The sequence below is a fragment of the Danio aesculapii genome, chromosome 25, assembly GCF_903798145.1.
Source record: "Danio aesculapii chromosome 25, fDanAes4.1, whole genome shotgun sequence".
Taxonomy (NCBI): Eukaryota; Metazoa; Chordata; class Actinopteri; order Cypriniformes; family Danionidae; genus Danio; species Danio aesculapii.
The window spans coordinates 3,156,576-3,177,924 of record NC_079459.1 but is presented as its reverse complement, the minus strand read 5'-3'; the positions used below and the strand labels follow the sequence as shown (position 1 = coordinate 3,177,924).

Below are 21,349 nucleotides of genomic sequence, written 5' to 3'. Positions count from 1 at the left end.
GATCATCGTAGTCGCTTTTTTGTGCACATGTTATAAATACACTGCACTTTAAATGGGCTTGGTGAGTCCACTAACTCCAGTGAAGACGAGGCTTGACTGTTATGGCTATGATTGGCTATTGGCTAAGAATAAAGTTGCTAAGTGGTATACTTTGCACTGGAAGGCCAGAAGGCACACAGATTTTAGCACGCAGATCCTGTTGATTTACATTTTGTGGCGACACTTGGTATTTCATCTGTAAATATTTCATTTTTGCAGGAATTCACCTTGTTCGCCATGTTTTTCGTCCATATTTTTACAGTACATTTTCAGTATCAAGTAAAAATGCCGAATGAAAACTTCGGGATGCATATACATTTTTTATTACACAGCTCTCTGTAGTACTTGATTCTGATTGGTCAGTCAAGACATTGCGAGGTATGTTATTCCTTGATAACAACAGAGTAAACTTGTTCAGTTTTGCGGGCCATAGGTATATCTGTAATAAGCAGTTATAAGTCAGTATCTGTAATAAGTCTTATACAGCAGCCAGTGGCGGAACTGAAGAGCGGGAGGGGTGGGGTGTGGCTAGGAGTGTAATCAGTTAGTAAAAGGGGAGGGGTTGAGTTTGATCAGTAAGTGAAGAGTGGTGGGAGGGTTTAAGAATGTGATCGGTAAGTAGAGAGCGGTGGGAGGGGTTAAGAATGTGATCAGTAAGTGGGGAGCGGTGGGAGGGGTTAAGAATGTGATTGGTAAGTGAAGAGTGGTGGGAGGGGTTAAGAATGTGATTGGTAAGTGAAGAGTGGTGGGAGGGTTTAAGAATGTGATCGGTAAGTGGAGAGCTGTGGGAGGGGTTAAGAATGTGATTGGTAAGTGAAGAGCGGTGGGAGGGGTTAAGAGTGTGATTGGTAAGTGAAGAGTGGTGGGAGGGTTTAAGAATGTGATCGGTAAGTGGAGAGCGGTGGGAGGTGTTAAGAATGTGATCGGTAAGTGAAGAGCAGTGGGAGGGGTTAAGAATGTGATTGGTAAGTGAAGAGCGGTGGGAGGGGTTAAGAATGTGATCGGTAAGTGGAGAGCAGTGGGAGGGGTTAAGAATGTGATTGGTAAGTGAAGAGCAGTGGGAGGGGTTAAGAATGTGATCGGTAAGTGGAGAGCAGTGGGAGGGGTTAAGAATGTGATCGATAAGTGGAGAGCAGTGGGAGGGTTTAAGAATGTGATCGGTAAGTGAAGAGCGGTGGGAGGGGTTAAGAATGTGATCGGTAAGTGGAGAGCAGTGGGAGGTGTTAAGAATGTGATCGGTAAGTGAAGAGCAGTGGGAGGGGTTAAGAATGTGATCGGTAAGTGGAGAGCGGTGGGAGGGTTTAAGAATGTGATCGGTAAGTGGAGAGCTGTGGGAGGGGTTAAGAATGTGATTGGTAAGTGAAGAGCGGTGGGAGGGGTTAAGAGTGTGATTGGTAATTGAAGAGTGGTGGGAGGGTTTAATAATGTGATCGGTAAGTGGAGAGCGGTGGGAGGTGTTAAGAATGTGATCGGTAAGTGAAGAGCAGTGGGAGGGGTTAAGAATGTGATTGGTAAGTGAAGAGCGGTGGGAGGGGTTAAGAATGTGATCGGTAAGTGAAGAGCAGTGGGAGGGGTTAAGAATGTGATTGGTAAGTGAAGAGCGGTGGGAGGGGTTAAGAATGTGATCGGTAAGTGGAGAGCAGTGGGAGGGGTTAAGAATGTGATTGGTAAGTGAAGAGCAGTGGGAGGGGTTAAGAATGTGATCGGTAAGTGGAGAGCAGTGGGAGGGGTTAAGAATGTGATCGGTAAGTGAAGAGCAGTGGGAGGGGTTAAGAATGTGATCGATAAGTGAAGAGCAGGAGGGGAAGAGTTTTGATCGGTAAGTGAATAGGTGGGGAGGGGGGCAGGGGGTTGCGATTGGTAAGTGCGATCAGGGGGTGTGAATCGATAACTGAAGAGTGTGTGTTTAGTAAGTGAGAAGCAAGGGGGGGTGCCTAGGGGTGCAATCGGTAAGTGAAGGGGGGGGGGTTGAGTTTGATCGGTACGTGAAGAGCGGAGGGGGGGGGGTTAAGAGTGCGATCGGTAAATAAAGAGCAGCGTGGGCTTTGATCGCTAAGTAAAGAGGTGGGGAGAGGGGTTGTGTTCCGGGAGGGGAGTGCGATTTGGTGACTGAAGAGAGGGGGGGGCGTTCAGAGGGGGGACGTTGATCTGTAAGCGAAAAGGTGGGGAGGGGGGGTTGTGTTTGGTAAGTGAGGGGCGGGAGGGGAGTGCGATCAGTAACTAAAGAGGGGGATGTGTGTTCAGAAAGGGAAGAGCAGAGGGTGGGGGTGTGGCTCGGGCTGCAATTGGTAAGTGAAGGGGGGGTGAGTTTGATCGGTAAGTGAAGAGCTGTGGGGGGTTAAGAGTGCGATCATTGAGTAAAAAGTGGGGCGGGGCTTTCATCTGTAAGTAAAGAGGTGGGGAGGGGGGGTTACGTTTGGTAAGTGTGGGGCGGGAGGGGAGTGCGATCGGTAACTGAAGGGGGGGGGTGTGTGTTCAGTAAGTGAAGAATGGAGGGTGGGGGTGTGGCTAAGGGTGTGATTGGTAAGTGAAGGGGGTTGAGTTTGATTGGTAAGTGAAGAGCGGTGGGGTGGGGGCTTTGATTGGTAAGTGAAGATGTGGAGGGGGTTGAATTGGTAAGTGAGGGGCAGGGGGGAGTGCGATTGGTAACTGAAGTATGCGTTCAGTAAGTGCAAAGCGGGGGGTGGGAGTGTGGCGTCTAGGGGTGCGATTAGTAAGTAAAGAGTGAAGGGGGCTTTGATTGCTAAGTGAAGATGTGGGAAAGAGGGGTTGGGTTGAGGGTGCAATCGGTAAGTGAAGTAAGGTTGGGTAGAGCAGATTTATGATTGACCTTCAGGCCCCCGGGAAATATCCTGGTGCTCCCCTGACAGCAGTGCAACATGAAATGGACTTTCATGATGAATATAAACCACAAAAAATAAACCACAGTAGTTTCCCTGGTTGCAAGAACTTTCTGATGAAGTGACAGTCTCTGGGAACTGTGTTTCTGCAAGATAAATGTACCGTAAAGTCTGTTGATTTAAGCTTAACTTGTTTTGAACCCAGAATATACTTTTAAACTGGAAAGTGATTCACAATTGGAAGGTTAGTAAGTCAAACCTCATTCTTACAGAGAATACAGCTGAGCAGTTTCTTTAGAATTACATGGGAACATAAATGTATTTATCTAGTTATTACTTTAATACCTTAATGGTTAAGTCAACAGGTTGTATTAAATTGGTGTATCTATAGCATGCTGTTGACAGTGGTACTGACTAATCAAACGGAACAAGATCGATCTTCCAGGAATAATAATTTGTGATCAAATAAGGGATGGCATACAGTGATGAACTGAGTTGATGTTAGCCCTATAGAATCTGATAAAATGAACTGTAATAACAGAAGCACCTGTGCAGGACTTGCAGCTGGTGTGGCACTGTCTGCAGCTGTGGCCGCTCTCAAAAAAGCGCTGCGGACATTGATCCACACACTGCCTGGTGCCTTGCAGGTCCAACATGGGTGGTGTACAAACCCTGCAGGCATCTGGCCCCGGGCCTGAGCACTGTTCACAGGAACGGTCACACTTTTCACAGCGCTCCCCTGAACTGTAGTACCTGAAGATGGGACATCAAGTGTCATCAAGTGTAATACATGTATCTCTTTTTGTTGTATAAGCAGACAAAGGAAGGAAATAATTAGCTATTAGTAAGGCTTTCTGAAATTTCCCGTTGGATCAGCACATCCTAAATTGTCATAATTTAATATGGACCTGAATCCTTTTGTTGTAAGAGTTTGTTTGATATTAGCAGTGCTAATCAAATATTTAAGTTGTGAAGTTATTGTGGATCGAATATGTGGGTCCTAAACAATCTACAGATACTCAGTTGGATTGAGTTTTAGTGAATTTGGAGGATGCTGCAGCACTTGGAACTCAAAACACTCCTCAACTTGTCAAGTATGGCAGGGTGCGTTATAGGGCTTTTCAAAAGTACCTACTTCTTATCATTGTAGCTAATAGCAGAGATTTGTTGAGAATAGACTCAAAAACACTCAAAATACAAACAGGAAATGCTGGTATGAGATATATTCTTTCCATTACCATTATTAATAGATTTATGTGTCCAAAGATCCCCTGCTAGTTCAGAATAGATTATGTAGCCTTTGTTGGCTGCTCAAGACCCTGTCCCCCCTGACCCTGTCACTACTCCTCAAGACCCTGACCCTGTTACTACTCCCCGAGACCCTAACCCTGTCAATACTTCTCAAGACCCTGATCCTGTCACCATTACTCAAGACCCTGACCCTGTCATTACTTTCCAAAACCCTGACCCTGTCATTACTTCTCAAGACTCTGACCCTGTCACTATTCCTCAAGACCCTGACCCTCTCATTACTCCTCAAGACCCTGACCCTGTCACTACTCCTCATGGCCCTGACCCTGTCACTACTCCTCAAGACCCTGACCCTGTCACTACTGCTCAAAACCCTGACCCTGTCACTACTCCTCAAGACCCTGACCCTGTCACTACTTCTTAAGACCCTGACCCTGTCACTACTCCTCAAGACCCTAACCCTGTCAATACTTCTCAAGACCCTGACCCTATCACCATTCCTCAAGACCCTGACCCTGTCATTACATTCCAAGACCCTGACCCTGTCATTACTTCTCAAGACTCTGACCCTGTCACCATTCCTCAAGACCCTGACCCTGTCACTACTTCTCAAGACCCTGACCATGACACTACTCCTCAAGGCCCTGACCCTGTCAAAACTTTTCAAAACCCTGACCCTGTCACCATTCCTCAAGACCCTGACCCTGTCATTACTTTCCAAGACCCTGACCCTGTCACTACTTCTTAAAACCCTGACCCTGTCACTACTCCTCAAGACCCTGACCCTGTCACCATTCCTCAAGACCCTGACCCTGTCACTACTTCTCAAGACCCTGACCCTGTCACTACTCCTCAAGGCCCTGACCCTGTCAAAACTTTTCAAAACCCTGACCCTGTCACCATTCCTCAAGACCCTGACCCTGTCATTACTTTCCAAGACCCTGACCCTGTCATTACTTCTCAAGACTCTGACCCTGTCACCATTCCGCAAGACCCTGACCCTGTCATTACTCCTCAAGACCCTGACCCTGTCATCACTCCTCAAGACCCTGATCCTGTCATCACTCCTCAAGACACTGACCCTGTCACCATTCCTCAAGACCCTGACCCTGTCATTACCACCTTGACCCTGTCTCTATTCCTCAAGACCCTGACCCTGGATCCACTCTTCAAGACCCTGACCATCAATATTCCTCAAGATCCTGACCCTGTCACTACTTATCAAGACCCTGACACTGTAACTACCACCCTGACCCTGTCTCTGTTCCTCAAGACCCTGTCTCTGACTTAGCACTTTGAGACCCTTAGAGGAGAAAGAGAGGGATAAATAGAGAGAGATAGAATGATATGTTCTTACCCTGTGGGACAGTGAATAACGCAGAGATGAGAGAGAAGATGAAGGTATCCTGGTCCACAGCTCAGACAGTCTCTGGGAGATGCTCCAGTACAGGTGCCACACACATGATCACAGGGCATACAGAAACCCAGCTCTACCCCATCAGCCTCCTCATGGGCACTGTAAGTTCCCGCTGGACATTTGCTCACACATGAACCATCTGAAACATAAACACATTCCCAACATTTAGTAGATCTTCTGTGTTAAATCAACATGTTTCAGATCTAAGAATGGGATTTAAAGCCAAACCTAACCACTTATTACAAACATCACAAACAATGACATTTTCATAACAGTAGATGTATGTAAAGAAAAATGCAATTTTATTCATACTGTGGAGAAAGTTGGGGAGGGCACAGGTCTGGCAGTCAAAGGGTCCAGGGCCTTCGCAGGACTGACAGAGCCGATGGCATGCTTGGCAAGTGAACTGGTTGTTTTGAAGGAATGTTCTGGGTGGGCAGTCTGAATCCCCAGTTACCCCACACATCATGGTGTTGGGATCCAAAACCAGTCCTTTTCCACACTGCAGACACTGGGTGGGGTCAGGACCCTCACAAAGCGCACAGGTCTGGTGACATTCTATGGTGCAAAAAATGGGCCGTATAAGTGAATCTGTTTTCATCTGTTCATATATCAGTCACATATATATAGACACATTCAATTATTTGCAGTATACATCATTTTTGGCATAATTGGCACATACAAACTCAAGCAGACTTTGTGCTACAGTTGTAATTTGTATCAAGATTAAACAACTATAAAAATACATTGTATTACATATTTTAATCAAGAGCCCCTTATGTTAGTATATAACTACAGCTAATACTTCACCCTGGCATTCTTTGTCAGATGTCTGGTAATAAGTGCCTCCAGGGCACATCTCCAAGCAGGTGCCCTCATAGAGTTTTGGTGTAAGGACAGAGCAGGTCTCGCAGTCATCAGAAAGAGGACCAGAGCATGTGGCACAGGTGGCATGGCAGCTCACACACACCCCCTGATCCAAGTCTTCAAAGTAACCCTTCGGACAGACGGCCTTACATGCCCCGTTTAAGAGCAAATAGAGAAAACTGCACTCTGAAAGTAAATAGATACACAATATATTTGATCTTTCCACTGAAGGTAATCAAAAGGATACTACTAATGATCTGTAAACAAGAATGAATAGCGCACAAAATATTATACTATAATAAAAAGGATGAATTCAGTGTATATAAGGATATATATATATATATATATATATATAATATATATATATATAAATATATAAATATATATATATATATATATATATATATATATATATATATATATATATATATATATATATATATATATATATACACACATACATATATATATATATATATATATATATATATATATATATATATATATATATATATATAGATATATATATATATACACACATACATATATATATATATATATATATATATATATATATATATATATATATATATATATATATATATATATATATATATATGCACACTTATATAGGGACTAATTCTGACTATTAACTAGTTAGAAATTGGGTGTTTATTAATACATATTCTGGATGATCTTATTCTACATCCCTAATTCTACCCAATAACTAAAGCTAACTATTACTAACTATTAATAAGCAGCAAATTAGTAATTTATTGAGCTAAAATGGTTTGATATTAGTGAAAATTGTACCTTAAAATAAAGATTGACTGATTGCAGTATTAAATCTGTTTCAAATTAGACCTCTGCAATAATAAATTCTCACTTGTGCAGGTGGAGAAATCTGTGCAGGCGTCACAGTGAGGAGCACAGCGTCTGCATGTGCCGTCTTCTGCCACGTAGCTCATGGGGGCGCAGCTCTGGCGGCACTGCCCATTGGCCAGATGAAGACCCTCTCGACACGAAAGGCACTCTGTGCTTGTGCCGTCACAGGTCAGACAGAGTTCATCGCAGGGTTCACATGTCCCCAATTCTGTCTCAAAATAACCCCTGCAAGAAAAACCAAAAGATACCAATGACTTTTAAAAGGGCAGGAGCTACTCTGTCCCACCCTCTCTTTATTTTTCAGTTGAGATTACGTCAAACTTAGAATTAAAATGCACATTTCAAAGCACTTCACAGGACCTTTAAAGATCTATTTGGAAACTCTTATTTTGGAGGACTTTCAGGTGGAAAAGCAACCAGAATGATGTGTATAAACTCAAACTAGTAACTCCTCTCTTCTATTGTAAATACTAAAGTACGCTACCTGACAAAAGCCTTATCGCCTATCCAAGTTTTAGGAACAACAAATAATAACTTGACTTCTAGTTGATCATTTGGTATCAGAAGTGGCTTATATGAAAGACAAAGGCCTCTAGATTACGCTTATTTTACCACAATAAAATATGATCGTGCCTTTATTTTTAATTATTTAATTAGGACAGTAAGGTCTGACTTTGCTTAGACTAAAGTTTTGTCACTGAACAGAAATAATGTCCAGTATAGAATATAAGTCATGCTGCAGTGGAAACAGAATGAATATTGTGTCTGACTCCATCATGAGCTTGGAGGACTGCATCCATACATCTCTGCAGTGACTCAAATCACTTAAAGTCATCTGGAATGGCGAAGAAAGCGTTCCTGCAGGACTCCCAGAGCTCATCAAGATTCTTTGAATTCATCTTCAATGCCTCCTTCATCTTACCCCATACATGCTCAATAATGTTCATATGTGGTGACTGGGCTGGCCAATCCTTGAGCACCTTGGCCTTCTTTGCTTTCAGGAGCTTTGATGTGGAGGCTGAAGTATGAGGAGCGCTATCCTGCTGAAGAATTCGCCCTCTTACAAATGTCTTGATACCTCAGGCTGTTGATGTTGATCATCCACTCTGCAGATCTCTCGCACGCCCCCATACTGAATGTAACCCCAAACCATGACTTTTCCTTCACCAAACTTGACTGATTTCTATGAGAATCTTGGCTCCTACCACCAGTAGGTCTTCTGCAGTATTTGTGATGATTGGGATGCAGAACAGATGATCCATCAGAAAAATCCACCTTCTGCCACTTTTCCAAATGATCAACTAGAAGTCAAGTTATTATTTGTTGCTAATACAGCTGGGATCGACGACAAGAGTTTTGTCAGGTAGCTCATGCCTTTCTTGTTTAGTTTTTTTAGAATACTTTTCTATTTCATTTCAATTGCGTTGTTTTTTTCCTGTTTGTTATGATGTGGATATCATAACTGCAAGATCTTCACATGGTTTTGATTTAGCAAATATTCAGCATATACAATAAAATAAAATAAAATAATTTGACCAATGAGTAAATGAGATCAACAGAAGATAAAAAAGTGAGCTCTCTGTACAGACAGTTCAAAAATAGATCAATCCCTCATTTCATCAGTGATTATCAGTTAGCATTTAGCATTTTGGTTTACACTAACTCATTTTGCAGCTCCATCTGACAGCATTTCATATGGTCTAACTCAGGGGTCACCAATCTCAGTCCTGGAGGGCCGGTGTCCCTCCAGGGTCTAGCTCCAACTTGCCTCAAAACCTGGGTGTTTCAAATATACCTAGTAAAACCTTGATTAGCTTGTTCAGGTGTGTTAGATTAGAGTTGGAGCTAAAATCTGCAGGACACCGGCCCTTCAGGAACAAGTTTGGTGACCCCTGCTCTAACTTTCAGTTTTCAGTTTCAGTCTGAAACTCAGCCGTTTCAGAGAGAGAGAGAGATCAAGAGCGCCACCTTCTGGCAGCAGCAAATATGTAAGTTCCACTTTCACTTTACCTCAAAGGAACAGTATCAAAGTTTAAGTTTGTAATTTAGGATGTAATGCAATCACACAACATTGTTCTAGTGAGGCTATTATTGAATATTTTAGTCCCTTATTTTAGGACAGAGTTTTTACATTTAGCTGTATTTCAGTTTTGTCACACAAAAAAACAAAGGATGTTCTTCTTATCTGAGCTTAATGATCGTTGTATCCTTGTATCATAGTATTATTCTGTATATCCTGATGAACAAAGAGACTAAGCCGAACAGAAAATGAATGTATGTATGGTAAAGTGCGGTGTGAATGGTCTGTTCCAGAATCAGAGACTCACTCTGGACACTCTGACCAGCAGTTTCCCTGCAGCAAGTAGAGCTGATAGGAGTCGCTCTTACAGGTCAAACACTCGTCTGCGCTCCGGCACAGCTCGCAGTTCTCTGCGCACGGTTCACACTGCAGACTGGAGCTGTTGCCATAAAAACCCAGCGGACATCCATCCACACACACTGACTCCTGCTCCAGCATGAACCCTGAAGGAAACACACACATCAAACACACATTATTCACACATATTCATTCATTTTCTTTTCGGCTTATTCCCTTTATTAATCTGGGGTCGCCACAGCGGAATGAACCGACAACTTATCCAGCATGTGTTTTACACAGCGGATGCCCTTCCAGCTGTAACCCAGTACTGGGAAACATCTTTGTCTTTGGAAACCGGAGCACCCGGAGGAAACTGACACAGGGAGAACATGCAAACACCACACTGAAATGCCAACTGACCCAGCCGAGGCTCAAACCAGCGACCTTCTTAATAATATATTAATTTAATTTAAATGATATTATGCTGATATATATTTAATCAAATGTAGAATGTATAAAATATGCTGAATATGTAATATTATTTGCTGTTAATTATATTATATGCTGAATATGTAATATTATTTGCTGTTAATTATATTATATGCTGAATATGTATTATATATTGAATTAATTTACATCTTTTGGCGCTAGAGTATATCAATAATGCATCGCAGCCAGAATTATAACGTTATTTGGTCCCACCGAAATCTACTTGTCACTGTTCATCAGGTGTGAGGAGAGGAAAGCTAACCTATACGTTACCGGAAGCACAGGAGATGCAGTTCTGAGCCGCCGGGCCGAAACATGTGGAGCAGGAGACGTCACAGTACCGGCAGGAGCGGCTTTCCCCTTTACAGTAAGAACAAATGTAACATATTATCAGTTTATTTAACCTTGTGCATATTGTTCAAATTGACTACCTTTTCATTGTGTTCTGGAAGAAAACATCCACTGAATTAAACCGCTGTAAAAAGTCTCAGATCAATGTTTTTTATTTATTTAGTAACACTTTACTTGAAGATGTGTTCATAAGACTGTCATGAGACCTTGATAATTACGATATGATGCATCATAAATGTGCTAAATTGAATGAACTAAATTATTGTCTTTTATTTTTTATTATTTATTTTTTATTTATTTACGTATTTAACTCAATTATTGTCATTTAAATATATATTTATTTATTTATTTATTTAACTCAATTTTTGTCATTTAAATATTATATATTTATTTATTTATTTATTTAACTCAATTATTGTCATTTAAATATTATATATTTATTTATTTATTTATTTAACTCAATTATTTTCATTTAGATATTATACATTTTATTATTTTTTATTATAGATTTTTTTTTATTTAACTCAACTTTTGTCATTTATTTATCATTTTTTATTATTGGTTTTGTATCGATTTTATATTTATTTATTAATTATTTATTTATTTAACTTAATTATTGTAATTTATTTATTATTACTTTTTATTTTTTATTTATGTATTTAACTCATTGTTATTTAATTATTATAATTTTTGCTATTAGTATTTATTTATTTATTTATTTAACACAATTATTGTCATTTATTTATTATTATTTTTTATTATTAAATTTCTTTTTATTTAACTCTATTGTCATTTATTTATCATTTTTTATTATTATTAATTATTTATTCATTATTTATTTAACTCATTGTCATTTATTTATTATTATTTTTTATTATTATTGATAATTTTTTTATTATTTATTTCACTCAATTATTGTCATTTATTTATTATTATTTTTATTATTATTGATTATTTATTTATTTATTTATTTATTTATTTATTTATTTATTATGCATTTAACTCAATTATTGTCATATATTTATTTTTTTATTATTATTGATTATTTATTTATGTATTTATTATTTGACTCAATTATTGTCATTGATTTATTATTATTGATTATTTATTTATTTATTATGCATTTAACTCAATTATTGTCATATATTTATTTTTTTATTATTATTGATTATTTATTTATTTATTTATTATTTGACTCAATTACTGTCATTTATTTATTATTATTTTTTATCATTGATTACTTGATTATTTATTTACTTATTTAACTCAACTTTTGTCATTTATGTATTATTTTTTATTGTTTTTTAACTCAATTATTGTAATTTATTATTATTCCTTCATTCATTCTCTTTTCGGCTTAGTCCCTTTATTAATCTGGGGTCACCACAGCGGAATGAACCGCCAACTTATCCAGCATATGTTTTACGCAGCGGATGCCCTTCCAGCTGCAACCCATCACTGGGAAACACACACACATACACTACGGTCAATTTAAGCATACCCAATTCACCTATACCACATGTCTTTGGACTTGTGGTGGCAAACCGTGGCACCCGGAGGAAACCCACGCCAACACAGGGAGAACATGCAAACTCTATACAGAAATGCTAACTGACTCAGCCGAGGTTTGAACCATTGACTGCACCACCACGTCGCCCTATTTATTTATTATGTATTATTTATTTATTATGTATTATTTAATTATTTAACTTAATTATTTAGATTTACACCAGGGATGTGCATTTCAAAAGCATTTTTTATAAAAGCGGCTTAAACATCCAGATCTATCTCGGGCCTAGTCCTGTCTGTGAAACAGGGCCAAGACGTCTTTAATATTTTAAGTGTAGTACTGCCAGATGTCCAGCAGACGGCAGCACTACACCAACACTAATAGACATCAGGAGTTATCAAGTTTCTTTTGTTCATTACTTTAATATTTAATTCTATTCAATTGAAGTTCATTTGTTCACAATAATTATTGTTTCAAAGCAGCTTTATGAAAAGTGCAGGAAAAAAGTACGGTTACTAGTTACCATTAATTTATTAGTTACTAATAACGTTCACTAATTAACTAGTAACTAGTAGCTTAAACCGTTTTTTAAATAGCTTTTAATAGATTTTTAACAGTTATTATATATAAACATAGTTAGCCTGCATCTATATAGTATATAGGTGATGTCTATGTGTACATGTTCAATGAAGTGTATTTGTGTATTACAGTTTTTCTCAGTGGCTTTGCTGCGTTTCTCACAACACTATTTACATTTGCACAACAGTTCATGCATTACTCAAAACAGTTAGTCATTTGTGCACATCATAGTAGCAGTTTCTCTTTCCTTCCAACAAATGGCAAATGCTTTTGGACATGCATCAACTGCTTTCAAGAGTTCCCACTTAGATATGCTTGGCGTATAAAGCAGGTTTGGCATGCTGTCCCGGGAGAGAACCCTGAGCTCGGAGATATTTGAGCCCAGGGCTCCCGCCAGGTCGATAAGCATATCAGGAGATCCGAGATCAGGTAGGTCTCGAGAGCTCCCCCTTTGGAAAAGGGAGGAAAAGGAGGAGATGGGGTGGAAGGGGGGATTCTTCCAAACGAAGATAGAGCAGTAGGAAGAAAATGATCCATTTATAGTAAACTAGGATCACTCTGATTGGATTATTACTGATTACAGATGAGTGGCCAGACGTGCTCAATCATATTACGCGATCCTCTCGAAATTAGTTTATGAAACTTCACTTCATACGACTCTCTTCTGTTTTAGAACATTATCATTTCCTTATGTCATGTCAGTTAAAATTAACTAACTTGTGGATGCTGAATAGTCATTCCATGTTAAAATAATAGTGCTTATTTCATTATTTGAGTCATTACTAGGCCCACACAGAATCTGCGCGGGCAGATTTCTGCAGATTTTCCGCAGATTTTCGCCCATCATTAATTCTGTTTATTTACTTGAGTAAATGTGTGTAAATCTATCTTTATTCAGTTTTTAAATTACAGTAATATTACTGACTAATATAAAAATGTGATTTATGCACAATGCAGTTTGTACTGTAATATTTTCTGTCGTTTAGTAGAGATATTATATGAGAGACTTGCTTTGTTTACCAAATAAAGTGAATCTAATTGGATTTGCATTTTAAACATTAAATAAAAGTTTAAAAGATATTATTTTTTATTTCACATATTAAGGTTTTAGTTAAGATACTCCCAAAATAATTCTGCAGAAATCTGCAGATCTTTACCAAAATTCTTTGCAGAAATATCAAAAAACATCCGCAGATTCTGTCTGGCCCTACTCATTACATACAAAAAAGTTGTCAAAATCTGTCGAGCTAATTTTAACAAAAATAAAAATCTTTTTTTTCCTGAAAATGTCTTCTAAATTGAACAATTTGATGAATGATTTACAGACCAGTGTGTGTTGGAGGTTCAGTTCCGATATGTACTGCAATATTGTTTAGAGTTGTGCACAGCTCTACCCAAAGGGAGTGTATGTTTGTTGTAAATAAGAGTGCGTTTATTCTTTCGCACAATGCTGTGAATAAATTAGAATTGCAAAGAGCAAATGCAGTAAACATGTGAAACCATAGATATATACACTAGATATCGCATAGGGACCCTGAGCATGCGTCAATAGCGCCGCCACATTTGTACAGTGCTCCCAGGACAAATGTCGCTCAACCGCACTAGTCAAGACAGTGTTATTACGAGAAGATGCTGGACTTTAGCGCTGTCTACGGGTGTAGTGACGAGCAAACAAAGCACAAAGGCAGAAGATTTCATAGGTAAGATTTAGTTTTTTACGTTTTTATATGTTACGAACTTTTGGGCTAAACTGGTAACGCTATTATTGATAATACAGTCACCTAGTGCATTCACCACAAGGCAAAGTAGCACCAACTCGCACTAAACACTCGGCTTATGCTAGTTTTGTTGAATAAAACCAGCAGACAATGCAAAAGAAAGATGACAATGAGATGCTGCGACAACTTGTATTATTGTCGGGTAAGTGAAGGAGTCGTTCATAACGGAGATTCATTCACAAACGAATCACTCCCTCCGTCAGTATGAGAAGTGAAAGCAGGAGAGGGTGGGGGGGGGGGGGGGGGGTTCAGGACACGGATTATATCAAATTTAACAGTGAGGGTGGATATAGTACATTTCCATACACACAAACAGCTCTTTGTCAGGACTGCCTGTCCGATCACTCATCCATCGATGTAGAAAAGTGATATAAAATGATCATTTTCGTAATAAAAAAAAATATTAGCATACTGACCTCTGGGAAAACTCCCGATTATAGATATATGTGTATATCTCGGGCTCTGGATGGCCACAGTCCTCCACTGCAGCTTGGTCCCGCATTCATTTCAAAGGAGCGCTACCCTGTACTAAAATGGCGGCTCTATTGACGCATTCCTTCCAATAAACAACAACATCTAATGTAAACATCTATGATGTGAAACACATATTCAGTGTCTTGTACTCAGATCCCTCACTAAATTCAGTGATGTCTAACTTTACTGTAGTTTTCAAATGGCTGTGCAAATATTATATAGCGCTGTCTTGAGCATTTTCAGGAAGTGTCTGCATTGGAAAAAATTAACTGTGATAATGAAAACAAAGCCATTTGACTATCCTGTTCATAAACAATGGTGTAAGGACTTTTCATCTTGACGACACTGACACTGTCATTGACATCAATACTTGCTTTTGAGGAATGAGATCTCCATTTTGAGCAAGCGATACGCTAGGTTTCGGCTAGGTTTCGGCTAGGTTTCGCAGTTTGTTCAAACTGTTTTGAGAAACGCATGAACTGTTGTGCAAATGTAAACAGTGTTGTGAGAAATGCACCAAAGCGGCTTGGAAAAACTGTTAGTGTGTGTTGTCCTTTATTGTTCTTGTCTGAAATGGCAGGGGTCTCACCGTCGAGGTATTGTCCCGGCGGGCAGATGATGAGCGGGCACTTCCCATACAGCGGGCGAATGGAGCCGCTGCATCGCTCACAGTCTCGGGGCCCGGAGCCACGGCAGGACAGACAGGAGCGGTGACAGGCCTGACAGCGCCAGCCTCTGATGTCTGTATAGGAGCCGGCGGGACACTCCTTCACACAGGTGCCGTCTGACAGACACACAACGGTTTCAGTAGTATCACTATCATCAGTGTTTATCACACACAAACATCAACGATAAGGACTGTTTACAGCATATAGAAACAAACGAGCACGGACGATTACTGTAGCATCAGCTTTACATGGTGGTACATATAGTGGTGTTGTGGTTTTGTTGCTGGTCAAATATGGACAAACATCACTCTTGGGTTAAAAAAAGGTTCATTCATTAATTTTCGTTCGACTTATTCCCTTATTTATCAGGGCGGAATGAACCGCCAACTATTCCAGCATATGTTTTACGCAGTGGATGCCCTTCCAGCTGCAACCCAGTTCTGGGAAACACCCATACACTCTCATTCACATTCATACACTACAGCCAATTTAGCTTATTCAATTCACCTGTAGCGCATGTGTTTGGACTGTGGGGGAAACTGGAGCACCCGGAGGAAACCCACACCAACACGGGGAGAACATGCAAACTCCATACAGAAAAGCCAACTGACCCTGCTGGGACTCGAACCAGCGACCTTCTTTCTGTGAGGCGATTATGCCTTAATTATGCCTTTTCGATGAATTGCAGTTTCAGTTACTTCCGTATTAGCTTCACGAGGGAGAGCGGGATGTTGCCGCTTGGTTTTAACTTGATGTTATGGACAAGCACAACCAATTCACAGCGCTAACCTGCTCAAATTTTGCATTAACCTCATTTGCATCGATCTATTTCCTATTCAAATGAGTGAGATAGTGCTGCTGTGCACAAAATATCCTTTCCCTGACACACATGCAGAGCTTTATTTGACAATCCAGACCCTTTTTTCTTTTGAGTGATGCAAACTCGCTATTGCGAACAACTCATGACCAGCTAAAAACCAACCAAGGACCCATTTAAAGGGGCGCTATTATGCACAAATCATTTACATTTACATTTACATTTACAAATCACTTTTATAAGGGGTTTAAACACAGTTGTGTGGCAGCAGTGTGTGAATATAACCAGCCTTTAATGCTAAAAATGAAGTAATTCTACTTGTTATAATCAGACTTGATGAAAACAGTCTGCAGAAACACTCTGATTGACATTCTCCCTTTGTACGTGTCATCAGAGGAGGAAAGCCCCGCCCACTGGTGACCATCTCTTTTTCATTAGCGTAGACAGCCCTGAGTAAGAAGCAGCCAACCACCTATAGAGCCGCTATCTGACGTACAGGCGTTTGTAGCTCCGCCTTCTTTTGAAAAAGAGCACGATCTCATTTGAATTTAAAGCGACAGTCACCAAAATGGCACAAATTGTGTCAAAGCCTAAAACGATCAGTTTCAGAGAGTAATAAAACATTATTTGTGTGATATTTTGAGCTGAAACTTCACACACACACATACACACTAGAGACATCAGAGACTTATTTTACATCTTGAAAATCAGAGGAAGCAGCTCACGCACTGTTGAGGAAGTATCCGGTCTGGCAGGTGAGACAGAGCGATTCGCTCCTGCAGTCCACACAGGGCTCCACACAGGCGATGCACAGGCCTCGAGCGCGCTCCTCGAAAGTCCTCTGTGGACAGTGCTGACGACACTGCTGTCTGTATCTGCACACACAATACACCCGTCACACACTCCACAGAAACATTCCCTGCTGCAGCGTCTGGAAGGGATTTCAGCGTTCTGTAGAATACACACATTCTGTTACCGAACACACAGCTAATAGAGATAGATAGATGGAATCATTCATAGATAGACAGATGATAGATAGATGGATGGATGGATGGATGGATGGATGGATGGATGGATGGATGGATGGATGGATGGATGGATATGTGGATGGATGGATGGATGGACGGACGGACGGACGGACAGATAGATAGATTAATTGGTGGATGGAAGGATGGATGGATGGATGGGTAGGTGGGTGAGTGGGTGGATGGATGGATGGATGGATGGATGGATGGATGGATATATGGATAGATAGATGGATAGATAGATGGATAGATAGATAGATAGATAGATAGATAGATAGATAGATAGATAGATAGATAGATAGATAGATAGATAGATAGATAGATAGATAGATAGATAGATAGATAGATAGATAGATAGATAGATAGATAGATAGATAGATGGATGGATGGATATATGGATGGATAGATGGATGGATGAATGGACGGACGGACGGACGGACGGATGGATGGATGGACGGATGGATGGATGGATAGATTGTTTTTTTGCTAACAAAGCATTTGGAGCAGCTTCACAGCACTTTTATCCTTTGTGGATTTACTTTACAATCAAAGCATGAGGGATATAATGAAGAGCTCCAGGCTAGAGGAGTAACCCGAGAACACAAACCACAGCAGAGAAATGAACACCATCCCAAAACCACTGCCTATATATGCCTATATTTGTGAGTCCTGATCGGGAGGTAATGTTCGATCAAGTCTGAAACTGCATGATCGGATCTGGACATCGCTACCATTTTCATTTTCAGTTGAACTATCTACTTTCCTACTGTATGTTTGGAAAGATAACCAGAAAAGAGGAATACTAGGGATGCCAATAAAAGATACACGGTTCAACAAGACATTACAGTCAGAATTATTAGCCCCTCTGCATATTTTCCCCCAATTTCTGTTTAACGGAGAGAAGATTTATCCAACACATTTCTAATCATAATAGTTTTAATAACTCATTTCTAATAACTGATTTATTTTCTCTTTGTCATGATGACAGTAAATAATATGTGACTAGATATTCTTTAAGATGCTAGTATTCAGCTTAAAGTGACATTTAAAGGCTTAACTAGGTTAATTAGGCAAGTTATTATATAACGATGGTTTGTTCTGTAGACAATCGAAAGAAAATTTAGCTTAAGGGGGCTAATAATATTGACCTTAATCTGGTTTTAAAACTGCTTTTATTCTAGCCAAAATAAAACAAATCAGACTTTCTCCAGAAGAATAAATATTATAGGAAATATTGTGAAAATTTCCTTACTCTGTTAAACATCATTTGGGAAATATTTAAAAATATATATCACAGGAGGGCGAATAATTAGAATTTAATTCAATACATTTTTATTTTTATACCCAACATTGGTTGTGAAGAGTGTGGCGGACGGGCTGTCCCGTCTGAGACCCAGCGGTGCCTCACTTTAGTACTCAAGAATTAAACAAGATGTTTGAGCGCGACCACAGACAACCGATGCCATGACAACAGCACTGGCTCAAAGAAAGCTTGAGGAATGTTCAGCGGATTAGCACTGCTCTTTTCCTCTCTGAGTGGACATTCATTAGTCAGGACTCTCTACGAGACACAGAGTCCTTCAGCTTCGTCCCGAAACGGGGCTCAAATTAGCGAAAAACTCATAAGAGGAGCCTCTGTGCGGAGCTCAGGTAACCGGCCGTGAGACTCGACCCAAAGTGAAATCTGATGCACACACTAGCTGGAGGCCAAAACACACAATCAAACCTCTGTTCTGGCTCGCTGGAATGAGCTTCAGATTAGCTGTGTGAAATCAAAATGTGCGACGTTTATTTTGCTAGCGCACGTTGTTGTTGTTTAGGCGAATGATTAATGTTTGTTAATTGGCAATCCTTAATCAAATTCTGAGCGTCCGCTTCTGTGTTGGAGGGGCGGTCCTTCTGTGATGTTGTCAGATTGACGCTTCAGCCACAATATTCTCAGCCACGCCCCTCTTACCGTTAGTTTGCTGAGTGAATGATGCGTGAAACGAAAGCCCCGCCTTCCTACTCAATATTCATTTTCTGTTGGAAGCACATCAACATACTTAGTCCACATCAAGCTGTGAGTGTTTTTTATTTTTCATATTGTAACGCAGCTCCTACTGAAAATTGAATATTAAATGAGAAAACAGTGGGCGTGGCTTGTTTATTTCTACTGCGAGCTGATTGACTAAACTAGACTAAACTGACGGATATCTCTGAAATATACAATGGAAACTTACAGGAAGTGTCCGTCCTTGCAGCTGCTGCAAACCTCCGGATTGTCTGTTGAGGACACAAAACAAACTAAATTATTATTTTACTGAAGCCACTTCCAGGATAAAGATTATCACTGCTATTCTGCGGTTTTCACTTATAGTTCTGGGTTTATAAACTGAAGTCAGTTTACATTAAAGGCACAGCATGTAAGAGTTTTTTCAGTCAGGCTTTTTTAAAAATGTACAATTCACATTATTGTTAAACCATTACCAAAGCATCTACTTAGAGTTTTAGCTCAATAAACTAATTAAATAAAGCGAATGGGTCCTATCATACACTCGGCGCAAGGCATGTTTGCCTCGATGTGTTGCTATTTTGAGACCAGCGCAACCCTAATTTTCCTGTTGTGCACCTTGTTGTTTAAATAGCAAATCCGTTTGCGCCCCTTTGTGGACTCATGGGTGTGCCAGTCTAGAATGGAGGTGTGTTAAGGCAGATTGTTAGCACGTTGCTATTTTGAGGAACTAAAATAGACTGTGCATAAGAGCAGCTGAAAGCTGAAAGTCCAGCATGGAGCGCGTTATTTGTGCGCCTTAAACACATACACATTGCTTAATACACACAGGATGTACAGCAATACGCAAATATCTTTACCAATGAAAAAATTTAAGGATTAAAATGTTACAAAAATTAGCATTTTCTATATTATTATTTATTTATATGCATATTTATATTTGTTTTAATAAAACAAGCTTAGATTTGTCCACCTGTCGGGTTTTGGACCATATGGGGGATAAGAACGGGACGAGTGTTTGGATGTAAATAGCAAATGCGCCATGGCGCGATGCAACTGACTCTTAAATGGAATAAGAGATGAGTCTCTGATTGGTTTAATGCACGATATGCTCAATACACACCCAGAACTCGTTATGAGAATAAGCACAACCCTGTTAGACCATGCGCCGGGGCACAGAGCATATTTTTCTGTCTTTAAAATAGCAAATTGGATTCGGACATGCCCTTAGACTAAGCAGATACGCTTTAGATTTTGTGCTTAGATCATTAAAATAGAGCCCTATGTGTAGCTGCAGAATCTGTTAACTATCTGTTAACTGCAGAATTTTATACTACATAGTATAAGGATGTAATGAAGACCACAACTCCCTTAATTCCACACTTATCAAAATACGACTTTGTTTGTTGTGAAGACATGCCCTCTAGTGACGAAAATAACATAGTGTGCCTTTAACACTGAAGATTGCATTATTTCTGAAAAAAAAATCTGGTGTTTATTAATTGTTCTCCAATGAAGATCTTCACTGTATATAAAATCAATTTTTGTCAAATAATTCGATACAAACTGTTGTCTGACTTTGGCCCATAGTCAGTTTCAAAGGTTTCATTGACAGAAAAAAAAAAGTATTCAAAATGTATCATTTAAATTACAGTCTGCGGTATTGTTGTACATTTATAATCTCCATATCATGCTAAATAACTTATATAGAATTTATTTATAAATAAGCAGCTTATTTGGAACCTCTAAGTCTCTAAGACTAAAATCGTGTCTGTTAGCCTAGACCAGGCATGGGCAAACTCGATCCTGGAGGGCCTGCAGAGTTTTGCTCCAACACTAATCAAACACAACTGAACACCCTAATTAGTGTCTTCAAGATCACTAGAAAGCTACAAGCAGGTGTGTTTGATTAGGGTTGGTGCAAAACTATGCAGGGACACCGGCCCTCCAGGATCGAGTTTGCCCATCCCTGGCCTAGACAAAACAAACGTAATCTGTCTTTTTATA

At 39.7% G+C, this 21,349-nt stretch overlaps 1 protein-coding gene across 1 annotated transcript in view; it reads right to left on the bottom strand.

Moving 5' to 3' along the window:
- LOC130219683 (proprotein convertase subtilisin/kexin type 5) overlaps positions 1-21,349 on the bottom strand; it is a 39,734-nt gene that overhangs the window by 7,161 nt on the left and 11,224 nt on the right. The window contains exons 4-13 of the mRNA XM_056452137.1: positions 19,572-19,614; positions 17,054-17,199; positions 15,429-15,623; positions 10,421-10,507; positions 9,627-9,822; positions 7,301-7,524; positions 6,358-6,600; positions 5,860-6,105; positions 5,488-5,686; positions 3,427-3,632 (exon numbers count right to left, since the gene is read on the bottom strand). Coding sequence (XP_056308112.1) covers positions 3,427-3,632; positions 5,488-5,686; positions 5,860-6,105; positions 6,358-6,600; positions 7,301-7,524; positions 9,627-9,822; positions 10,421-10,507; positions 15,429-15,623; positions 17,054-17,199; positions 19,572-19,614 — 1,785 coding nt within the window. The remainder of the gene's footprint in view (positions 1-3,426; positions 3,633-5,487; positions 5,687-5,859; positions 6,106-6,357; positions 6,601-7,300; positions 7,525-9,626; positions 9,823-10,420; positions 10,508-15,428; positions 15,624-17,053; positions 17,200-19,571; positions 19,615-21,349) is intronic.